At 41.9% G+C, this 11,831-nt stretch overlaps 1 protein-coding gene across 3 annotated transcripts in view; it reads left to right on the top strand.

The window, feature by feature from the left end:
• Window positions 1-11,831, top strand: part of Znf521 (zinc finger protein 521) — a 284,260-nt gene that overhangs the window by 246,984 nt on the left and 25,445 nt on the right. For all 3 annotated transcript variants that reach the window (XM_029471828.1, XM_021150478.2, XM_021150480.2), the window contains 2 exons: window positions 7,200-7,331; window positions 9,672-9,787. In XM_029471828.1, coding sequence (XP_029327688.1) covers window positions 7,200-7,331; window positions 9,672-9,787 — 248 coding nt within the window. The remainder of the gene's footprint in view (window positions 1-7,199; window positions 7,332-9,671; window positions 9,788-11,831) is intronic.

Genomic DNA, 11,831 nt, shown 5'->3' with positions numbered 1-11,831 from the left:
TCTCTCTCTCTCTCTCTCTCTCTCTCTCTCTCTCTCTCTCTCTCTCTGTCTCTGTCTGTGTGTGTGTGTTTACAAGAGTTCAGGTGCAGGTGCCCACTGAGGTCTTAAGTGTCACATTACAAACTGTTGTAATCCTCCTGATATGGGTACAAGAAACTGAACCCAGGCCCTCTGCAAGACAAGTATGGGCTCTTAGCTGCCATGTCCTCTCTGCAGCCCTCATGCCTGACTTTGTACCCGGGTCTTGGAAATGAACTCAGGTTTGCTCCTGAAGCAAACACGATGAGGAGCTGTCTCCAGGCTCCCATGTTTCAGATAAGAAGTGTGTCCTGATTTCTTCTTAGCTTGCTTAAGAATGCTTCTGTGGGGGTGGAGGGGAGGGAGCTCACTACAAAGTTTTCCTGGGGGCTTTTTCTGATAACTTTTGTTGTTTAATCAAAGCACGTAAGAGTGGTTTTCTCCCTTTAAATCTCTTTTGTAACTCCATGTTTGCACCAAGACTTTGGCTGTGAGGCCCATGTTTAAATTCACAAAGAGGAAAAGAAATCACTGGCGAGGCCAGGACATCGGTCAGGTTGGGAAGTGATCTTACTTGGTGTGCTTGTTCCTGGCCCCCACTTCTGCCAAAACAGCACTGCCAAGTGCTGAGTGCGGCAAGCTTCGAGCAGAACTCCCATTTCAGTGTTTCTTTGTTTTGTTTTGTTTTATTATAGTTTAAACAACATCCCAATGTTTTCTTCCTCCGTGAGACTATTCTAATTCGTGCACACAAATGGTAATAACAGCCACGACATTGGACAGCATTGCATCTCGGAGCAGCTAAAATCCCCCTTCCTGCCTTCCCTGCCCCATCCACCTGGACCCCCTGCGAGTTTCCAAGCTGCTGATGTTTATGGGTCCCTGGGCAGCCTCTGGGCTCTCGAATTCTGCTGGGTACTGTGCAGTCTACCCCTGTTGAATCATTTCCTGCTCCCATCCTGCTGATAATGAGAAGTTCAAGACAGGAAACAACAGTGACAGAACCAGTGGCTTTGCTTAAAAAGTCCAAAAGCATTGCAATGTTTAGACTATTGGCAAACAAACAAACAAACAAATAAAATCCTCAGGCATGAGTCCCACAGACGCTTGCACCTTGCAAGTCTCCTTGCAGTATGGTGTGACTTAGACATAAGGGATACATAGTGTTCAGCTCTCCTTGAGATGCCCGTGGCTTAGGTACTTTGTGCATAGAAGCCACTGGTGTTTGGTTGCTCGGATTCTCCAGGCTCTTTCCTTTATGTATTTTCAGAAGTCCTGTCCTTAATACTTCATGCCCTTTCTCAATGGCTTGGGAATACTGACAGAGGCAAATCTCACCATATTGCCAGTGAGAAAGCGTTCTGAAAGTACCGGTCAGGCAATATTCATTTTCATCTTAAATTGTTCCACAGAATAAATAAGGCCAGAACTTCCTAACTGGTGTGAAGGAAAAAGAAACACTCATATGCTGTTCAGTTCTCTCCTATTCTGCCTTACTTCAGGGGCTTAATGACTAATCTACCAGTGGACTTGAAAGCCTAGGCCGTATTCTCCACTGCCAAATTAGCACCTTGGTGTGTTTATGTTACAGTTGTGAAATATGTGTAATGTGTAATTCAACAAATTATTGTGGCCAGAGTGCCAGGGACCCGAGAAAGAATGGGATGGCTGTGTGCGTGGCAAATTGCAGTTCAGGCTGCCTATTTTTCTAGCCCTGATTTCCAGGGTGAGCCAGTGTAGCCGAGGGCTGGGTTTGTCATGTATGCCTTTGCTTTGTTAGTCCTCAGACCCCTGGCTTATAAATGTGTGCTTGGAAATTAACTCAGGGAAGCAGCAAGGCGAAGCATGGTGGGGCGACAGCGGGTGTTGGGAATTGGTCTAGGGCATGGTTTTCTCAGATTTTAAAAAATAATGTGTGTAAGCATAGAGTGGTGCGCACATTTGAACTGGGGACACAAATTACAACTTCGGGGCGTCTGGTTTCTCTGCTTGGATTCTGAGGGCTGAGTTCACTTCCTGTCAGGTCAGAGCTTTTCAAGGATAGCCCCTGTCATGTGATAATGGGGGTTGGGGGGGTGATTTTAGCCTATAGATTTCTGTAGTAGAAGAATGTGAGAAGAATCCTTCCAGCCAGGGTCAAGGATAAATAGAAGAGTTCTCCTTATAAACCCTTAAAAATTGGTCCTCAGCAATAGTCCTGGTGTTGGTGAGGTAGGTAAACCAGGTCCCCAGAGGTTTCTAAGAAACCAGCGGCATGTAATGCAGCCACTGAACATTTGCTTGCAATGGCTTTAGATTTTGGGTTATTTATTGGAGGAAAGGGGGTATAAACTGGAGCACATGGTCTGTAGGCTGCTGAGGAGGCTGCCATTGTATAAAGCTCATTCTAAAATGTCAGAGTCCTGCGTTAGACTCACAGTGGCCATGTTGGAACCTATAACTTGAGGTGTGCTTGAGCAGCCAAGGTGTGCTTGTTGACTGTTAAGTCTTTGCTGTGGCACAACTGATTAACAGTCACGTGGGTCCAGGATAGACTTTGGAGAGGAAGAACCACTTGCTTTTGAGCTGGCTCTGGTTGAGAATGGAGTGTTTTCTTGGAGCAGAAAGTTCACTATAATTCCTCCTGTTTCTCCCTCAGGCAATGAGGTAGCATAGCAATTGCATATGCAGACTCCTTCCTCAGAACGTTTAATGTGGGAATAAATATTGACATGAGTATGAGACTCTTTTGTAGACTTGATTCTTGTTTACATTTATGTTCCAGTTTACACAAAGATTAGCAAATGAAAATAATTGTTTTAGCTCTGACTTCTATACATGTGACATTATTTCTCAATTATGCTTAAGCATCCTTGGTACTACCTTGCACTAGGTAGCCAGCATCAGCCTCTAGTATGTGCTCAGTAAGGAGAAGGCCACTCTGACATTTTACCCATGTCACTGGGTACCCACACAACTGCCACAGTGCAAGCTTTGGGGAAGCTCTGGGCCCTGTGAAGTGAGCCAGGCTGAGGCTGAGCCTTCTTCTTTGGCTGACTAATTTGCATTCTGTGGTCTTATTTTCCCTTTCCTAGCACTGATTTATGCTGTCATGGTTTTTAGACTAGAATATCTTCCAGTCATAATGTGCAACACTTGTATTTTTTTTTAGATGCCATCATTTTGCTCATTTTCTATCAACCTTTTAGCTGTGAAAAGTCCAATGTTGTAATCGATCTTTATTGATAGGACACAGAAAGGCCACTTCTCCCTCTCCCTCCCCTATCACCCTCCTTCCCTTCCTCCTTCAGAGTAACATACAGAGATAAACTACAAGTATTGTAGAAAATCTGGAGACTATAGATAAGCAGAAAACATGGATGGGAGTGTCTAGAAGTTTCATCCAAAGATCCCACCTATAACTCTTCATAAAAAAATAGGGCTGTGCTAGCCTATTATAGCCTTAATGAAATATTGTAATGGTTATTAAGTCAATTGACTCTGAATCTCTTTTTAATAAATGAGTCAGACTGTATTATCCAATTACTGTCAGCTGCTACCTTTCCAGAGAGAAGAAATGGTGATTTTGATTGAATTTTTAAGCTCTTTGGCACCTTTAAGGGGGAGGAAGCAAGGTGCAAGTTCTGGCTTCAGGGCACATCCCACTTGAAATTGAAATTGGAGGTGTTGCTAGTATCACCTCATGAGCATCAGCTGCTGGAAGGAACAGCTTTTTGCAAGGAAATGGCCTTTAATGCAGATATACTCCTCTCCACTATAGGTTTTCAGCTCTTTAACAGTGAGATTGAGCTGGTAACCACATAGCTGAAACCAGAACTCATGAGGGCAAATACAGCAGGGTCTCTGAATGAAGCTGCTTTTGCAATTCTCAAATTTCTGTCTCCCCTTCTTAGTAAAGAAAGAAAGTGTTTAGCCAGCAGTAGACATAGTTGTTTGGGTCCCTGTCTTGACTTCCTAGGCTCTTGGGTTTGGATTATTGCTTCTCAGCTGGTGATCCAGATTTGGAGAAATTGTGGGGACTTTAGGACAGAGAACCTAACTATGAGCAACGGGTCACTGAGGAGGTGGGTCACCACCACCAGCTCAGCCCCAGCCAGAGCCTCTACTTCCTGATTCCCCCAAATGGAATCAGCCAGAGTAGCAAGCTTCACAGACCCTAGCTGTCTTAGTTTCTCAAGTATCCACTGTGCCCCTTTAAACCATGATTATCACTGGAGCTGTCTGCAGGTCACGTGACAAATGAGAAACGTATCTAATGCAGCCCCTACCTGCTTGCCCTAGAGCCAGCCCTGTGTTGATGCCCTAGAGCTGCTTGCCCTAGAGCCAGCCCTGTGATGATGATCCACAGTGAGGACCACAGTGTGTGTGTGGGGGGGGGGGGGGGGCGGGGGGACTGTGATGAAGGGCGAGAACAAAGGGACAGGTGAGGAGTCTTTTATTTGTTTGTTTTGGGTTTTTGTTTGTTTTGTTTTTTTGTTTTGTTTTGTTTTTGAGACAGGGTTTCTCTGTGTAGCCCTGGCTGTCATAGAACTCACTCTGTAGACCAGACTCTCCTCGAACTCAGAAATCCGCCTGCCTCTGCCTCCCAAGTGCTGGGATTAACAGTGTGCACCACCACGCCCGGCACAGGTGAGGAGTCTTACAGTCTACTAGAACATCGATTCTGGGTGAGGTGGCTGAGGAGTAATTGATATATTTTTCTCCTAGTCAAATAACTTGGAGATCCATTTATTGGGGGGGAAAAAACCTCACTGTTTAACCTACAAATAGGAAATTGAACTTGCAATATTTTTTCAATAGTGTAATGTGCTTTAAAACTGTAAAAATAGCTCTCAAGAATGCTTGCTATGATTGCTGTCATGGGTATTACTTAATCAGTCCGCAAACAAAGGGTAGAATCTGTGAAGAATAAGTCTGTGCTAGAACACATAAGTCACTGCACGACTGACTGTCGCCATTCTTGTTTCATTTGACTAAATTTAAATTATTTAGCTTTGGGGAGACTGCTTTACTCTGGGCTAGAAAAAAGAGAAAATGGGTGAGGGCATGTTTCTTGCACTCAGACACATCTTTTGTTTTGTTAATTTTACATACAAAGCATGAGTAGTCAAAAGGGGGATCTTCCCTTGCAGAATTCCCTTTATGTCCACATACAGTCAGCCTCTGTTCTCAATGAAAGACTGCAGCAAGACTGGTCACCTAACTTAACAGGCTGATTGTCAAGGAACCCAGGCTCACATACAAGCCTACTCCTTGGCTCTCATGGACAAAAAGAAATGGGAAGGAAGAAAATTATTAATTGCTATTTTTCTTGAATGTACTTATTGGTCACAATGTGAAAAAGTAGACGTAATTTTTAATTGGTGTTGTAACATTAAAACTTAAATATCCTCTTACTCTTCAACATATCGTTATACAGTATTCAAGAAATCTTAAAACTTGGCAAATACTTCTGGTTATATTTGATTCAGTTCTCTGCAATAAATAGTGTTCTTTATATCTCTTAATGACTGAAATCTAGGAAATTTTTGGTGACTTTAAGATTTAAAAGAAAAGAAAGGATTAAAAAAAGAACAATTGATCTTACTTAATCCCTAAAGCTTTTTGTATAACCCCTTGTCATGTCAGTAGGCACAATTAAACTTCTTCTTACATAATTATAATCAAGGAGTTTGCTGTGCCACCCAAATACAGAGTGGGTTTTTATCTCCTGTGAAATGTAGACTGTACTGGGGGCTTAATTAGTGCTTTGAGTTCTCCTTGTACAAATTCTTGTCCTCTGCTTCTGAAGACTCACACTTGTGTGAGAGGAAAGATTAGGAATACAAATAGCATGATTTCACTCCTAGTTAGCTAATAATAATTCCCTTTGTAATTGGACCTTCGTACTGTCAGAGCTCAACTAGTGAGGCACCTACTCGGAAATTTGCCTTTGAGTGGAGGGAAATGCCTTTGTTTTCAGTATTTTAGTTTAAATTTGCTGTTCCTTGAGTGTAAATATATCTCCTGCTCTTGGTCCTAGCATGTCTACCTCTTATGAACATCTCTAACTTTTACAGATAGAAGGTAGACATATTGCATAATAATGGGAAGGTCAGAGTATAGCCTCTGACCCTTGCTCTTCCTAACAAGTCATCTTGGGGATAGCAGGTGTGTGGCATAGCTTGTCTATAAGTTCATGAACCCACAGACAAAACTGCCGATGTCTAAGTTCTGACTCCTTTCATTGTTAGCCTCTCTGACTCAGAGAAAAGCTCTACATTCACTGGATCATGCCTTTCTCATCTGTCAAGTGGGCATAGGAATGGCATTTCTCATGCGTTGTTGCGAGGTTGCATGGATTCACATTTGCAGACATGGAGAACAGTTCGGGAAGCACAGGAAGCTGGAGCGTTCGCCAGGCTGTGCTAGTTTTAGTGAAGGCAGTGAGCCCTCGCTGGACTGGGAACTCTCACTACAGCAATTGTCAGCCAATCAGAATTGTTCTTCTACCAACTTCTGAAGTCTAATGATCTAAAACTTGTCAAAAGTGAGCCGGATCTCAGAAAAGTGGAAATGAGACAGACAGGTGGAGAGAAGCCAGGGACAAAATTAGACCTGTCAAGCAAAGCTAAGTGAACAGTGACCTAGGGTTGGATGTGATGGGCTAAGACTGAGAAGCAGAGGGAAGAACACCCACAAAGTGAAGCGTTCTGCTCCAGACTCGCCAGAGCAGGCTGCCACGAGAAGGTGTGGTTCAGAAGCGCGCCTCGGAGATCCTGGGGTCAGGGATGGAAGCCTCTATCTACAGTCTTCCAGGCAACCAGAGAAGCACTGAGGAAGAAGCCATTCCACTCTCCTATTGGTTCTTTATTTTAGGTCTTTGGAAACATAGAGCTCATAAAATCATGATCATTAAAACAGAAACCTTGGCATCGACACACTAAAAGCCTCAAAGTAAAATCTGATTTCTGACTTTTGGCTTTTAAATTTTAATTTTTTCGTAAATTTCTATAAACTCCATAATAATGTAAGAAATCACTACGTTACACGTCTACGGAGCAGGCATTACAGGGTGTTGTGGCTACACATGAGTCTGTATCTATATTTGGCTATAGCAAGAGCTTGCAATGAGAGGTATCCTGGCTCTATCACAAAGACGGTAGATTTGACCTCTTCTGTCAATGTGCTTCCCTCAACAGATGAAGGGCTGAACCATGAGTGCAAACTCTGCAGCCAGACCTTTGACTCCCCTGCCAAACTTCAGTGTCACCTGATAGAGCACAGCTTCGAAGGGATGGGTGGTACCTTCAAATGCCCCGTCTGTTTCACAGGTAAGGAGCTTCTTCAAGCAAAATCTCAGCTGTGTGTGCACTGACCCCACTGTGTCCTTCCTCCAAGCGTACTTCCCACTGCCTGGCCTTTTACAGCAACGACTGCTGTTCAATTTGAGGGAAGATGTTTGATTTCTGCTGATTAGCATTATTGATTGCAGTCTGCTTTAGAGACTGAGCCGGGCGGGAAGGTTAACTGTCAGGATGAACGAATGGCATTTCGAGTTCTTGCCTAAGTTTACACTTTCCTACCCGGAAAAACGACATCCACTTTGGGTTCACTCCTCTTCCTCTGGATGTTAAAAGGTTACCAAAGTCTGGCTGCTTTTGAGTCACTCGATATTCAATTAAAATATGTGGTCCCAGTGCCCCGACATATGTGACCTCAACCTGGATAATTTTATAACTTCTTTATAAAGATGTGTGTGTGTGTGTGTGTGTGTGTGTGTGTGTGTGTGTGTGTAAATAAAATGCTTCTTTGAAATAGTATACAGATTAGAGATGTTTATTTTTTGTGAGACTGGATTTTAAAAGTTGATAGAAATGTATGATCCTAGAAAATTTGTATCAGATGTTACAGTGGTACAGTTGTCAGGGTTAACCACACACACATATTCACAGAAACATTAACACAGAGAGAGAAAGACAGAGACAGAGAGAGGCAGAGACATACATACACTTTAAAATTTATTCCTCAAAGCCCATGAGAGCTGAAATATGTTCACACATTTTCTGCTGTCACCCTAAGATCCTCAGTGGTCATCTCGCCTGTGTCTGGCATGTGGTGGCCAAGCACGTCAATGGAAAGAAGGAATGTGTAGATATCTTGACCTCAAAGGAAATTTCTCTGTCTGCAGATTAATTAGTTACCTTCACTGAATTCAGCCTGTAGATTTGTGTTCTATAATAAAAATGGGAACATGGGCCACAGGCCCTCGTAGCTCCCACTAGTAACACTCTCAGTATGTGGATGGCTATATCGTTAACACTGGCCTTCACGGACTCGTCCCATCTGCTGTTTCTCTCTGTTGAGTTTGTTTACTCTTCCAAACTTTTCTTTTATTAAAGCTATTGTTAGGCTCTTACCATGTATTTAAGATGCACAGAGTCAAGAGTCAAGGTCCTCTGTCTAGGTACCTGGTAAGTCTGTTTAAAAGAAGAGTAGGCCAAAGGTCTCCACAATTAAATCTTACAATAAAATAGTTCTTTCGTGTTGTAGCCAGAGCCCCATAAAATATAGGATGTTATATGGACATAAGTTGCAAACCTGGATAAAATCCCATTTCTTTTTGTTGAGCTAGTAAGGAAACATAGCCACATCAGGAACAGCCTGGATCTCTGTACAAACAGATGTAAATTGTTTGATTGTATCTTGAAGTCATTTGGAAATAACAATTAGGAAAAATAAAACCTTCCAATGTAAAGCATGTCGGGGAAAGAAAAGCTGAGAGGTTTCTTTAAGGTAATGAGAAATGTTATTAAAATGTATGACTCACAAGAACAATACTGTAATATGATGTTAGGTTGGCTGGCAATTAGAATAATTTTAATGATCAGAGTGGAGTCAAAGTCAAATGCCAGCATCTTTAATAAATCCTCTCCCTGCCTATACAGATTAATATTGTAGATGCAAACTTTTTTAGGTCACAGTGCACCAAGCATCCGTCAGAAGTCAGCTCTGCCAGCCCAAACAGCGCCTCTGGCATATACAATTTAATTATTAATAGTATGTCTCCTAGGTAAACTGTTACACAGTCTTAGGGCCTTGTTTTGTAGTCATTAAAATTGAACATGTTTATATTATTGAAACCCTTGCATTCCATGTGTAGGCCGAGTTGATCTTAAAGTATCCAAAGAGAATTTACCTGCCGTTCTGTTGCACATTTATAGACAGTGCCCCAGAGTAGCTGTGGGATATCATTTTTAGCATTAACACATTTAAATAGAGAACTGTTTGCTAGCTATAACTTTAGGCAAATACAATAAACAGGGATTGAGCAGTCATGATTTCTTAACCTGTGGGTTGCTGTGAAGTAGGAGTCATTTCTTATGAGACAGAGCTGTGCATTTGACACACAGCTTTTATTTGCAAAGATTTACAAGGAGCAGGGACTCTGAGAACCATTACTCTTTGGGCTGAGCTAGGTGCTGGGTAGAGTGCATCTTAACGGAAGCCAGAGAGCCAACCCTGAGCAGCTATGACTCTTACTCTCCTCAGGTGTCAGGAGCCAGGCATGCCTGGAGGTGTGCCCTTCACCCTGTTGTCTGTGTGTGCAGAATCATCAGCACAGGATATAGCGGAACTCAGTAACCCAAGCTCCCATCTCTTTGTTATTTCAGTGTTTGTTCAAGCTAACAAGTTGCAACAGCATATATTCTCTGCCCATGGACAAGAAGACAAGATCTATGACTGCACACAATGCCCACAGAAGTTTTTCTTCCAAACAGAGCTACAGGTAATGGCCTTGTGAGGAAGGCTGAGGGTTGAGTCTACTTGATACTCTTATGGGACATTTTAACTATGGATTGAGAATCTTTCTTACTCTGGACCACCATGATGCTCTTGTGTTTGGGGGCAAAGGGGAAATTAGAGACAAGATTAATAGACACCAAAATAATTTTGCCTCTGGCTGCTGTCAATCATAAAAAGAACTAGAAGAGAACTGTAATTGGACCTTCTGACCCAGTATGAAGGATGTAGGGGTTGGGTTATTGCACTGTGGGATCATTCCCCTCACTTGTCGGGGCTCGCTCTCCCAAGCCTTGTTTTATTCATGTTCTTTCCCCCTGGGAGCCATGCTGGATGGGTAACCAGCCATCGTTATCGAGAAGGTTGAACACTGGAAAGGGTCTTTTGTCTAGGATGTATTTGTTCCACATCAGGCAGCTGAATAATTAGTACTGAAACCACAGCTTTGGAGTTGAAGTCTGGGTACCCCAAGAAGTTAGCTTGGACCTTGGGTGTACCTTTTGTTAGATGTAAAGGTCCATGACTTCTCTGAACCTTAAATGTGAACAAAAAGAAACAAACTTTATACTCACAGGTTGTCATAAGGTGAAAATAAAATTATAGGTATAAATATAAGCTATAAAACAAAACCTATGGTTGCTTGAATGACTTTCAGAAATAATAGTTAAGGAGTCAGGGGGCTGAGGATGTGGCTCAGCAGTGGAGTACTTGCTGTCATGCTCAAGGCATTGGATTAATCCAGGCATCACAGAAAATGGGAAAAGGAGAGAGAAAAAGATTCAAAGGATATATTGACACATACCTATAATCCCAATGTCACAAGTTCAAGGCCAGCCCAACAAAGAGGAAATACAAGGTCATAAAGACACCAAAAAAGAAGTAAAAACAAAGACAAAGAAACATGGATTCTATTCCAGAAATTTCATTTAGAAGAACATGACTTTTTCAATACTTTTTGCATCTTAAAAAAAAAAGAGTAAGAATATTATCATGATTAAATGTTTTTAAATCTTGCTGGTTCCTATGGAAGAAATGGATCTGCATTTGAAATCTCTTATTATGAATATTACTGGTTATTGTTTGGCTTGAAATGGCTGTGGGCTTGGTTTCTACACCCAGAGCCAAGAACAAACAATACAGAATTTATCTGCACTCCTCTGGCTACCTCTAGGGTATCTTTATGCCCAAGAAAGGGGGAGGTTCTGGTAAGGCAAGATTTAAAGGAGCTATGTATATCAGAATAGAGAATCTATGGTTATTCTACTCAGTTATTGTTCTAAGCAACTAAGTTAGATGAAATTTAGGAGATAAATGAACCTCCTGAATTGCATCATTGTTAGTGGAAGAGGACTAACATCTCTTTTTCACATTTTGTTCCTTTGAAACACTGGATTCTATCACATGTGTCTGCCAATAAACATGGAATACAGTCCAAGTCATACTTTTATCATACTAAAATAACCTTACATTCTTGCTTGAAAAAAATACTGGTTTTATTGCAACTTGTGTCAAAGAAAAAATCATAGGAGGTTTGGTTGTTCTGACTTGGTACAAGATTAGTATGTAAAATTTGAAACAAATGAAGTAACGGTTTAGGATGAAAGTCATAGACTTCGTGCAGAGACTGGTGCCAAGGTGGCAACTAAATGTTTGTATCAGACGTCTACTTGGGCACTATATGCACAGATTCCAACTTGGTGTGTCTTTCAATGAGAAAGCTTATAGTGAATGATCATTTTAATATAACTATACAATAAATTAATAAGGCAGCTGTATTTCTCTGTTCCCCAATAGTGACACAGGTACTAAGATTTATTTTCAAGCTTCACCTCAATACGCTGTCAGTGTGCCTTATAATCCCCTAAACTAATCTAGCTACCTCCCAGCCAACATCCCAATAATACGTGCATTTTGGGCCTTCCATGTTCCAACTGAACTCTTACCAACTCCTTTTGCCCTGCCTCAAGGCTCAATCTTCTCTCTCTCTCTCTCTCTCTCTCTCTCTCTCTCTCTCTCTCTCTCTCTCTGTC

The sequence above is a fragment of the Mus caroli genome, chromosome 18 (assembly GCF_900094665.2).
Source record: "Mus caroli chromosome 18, CAROLI_EIJ_v1.1, whole genome shotgun sequence".
In the NCBI taxonomy this organism is placed as follows: domain Eukaryota; kingdom Metazoa; phylum Chordata; class Mammalia; order Rodentia; family Muridae; genus Mus; species Mus caroli.
Note: the sequence above shows the minus strand (reverse complement) of the source record. Positions and strands in the feature narration are given on the sequence as shown.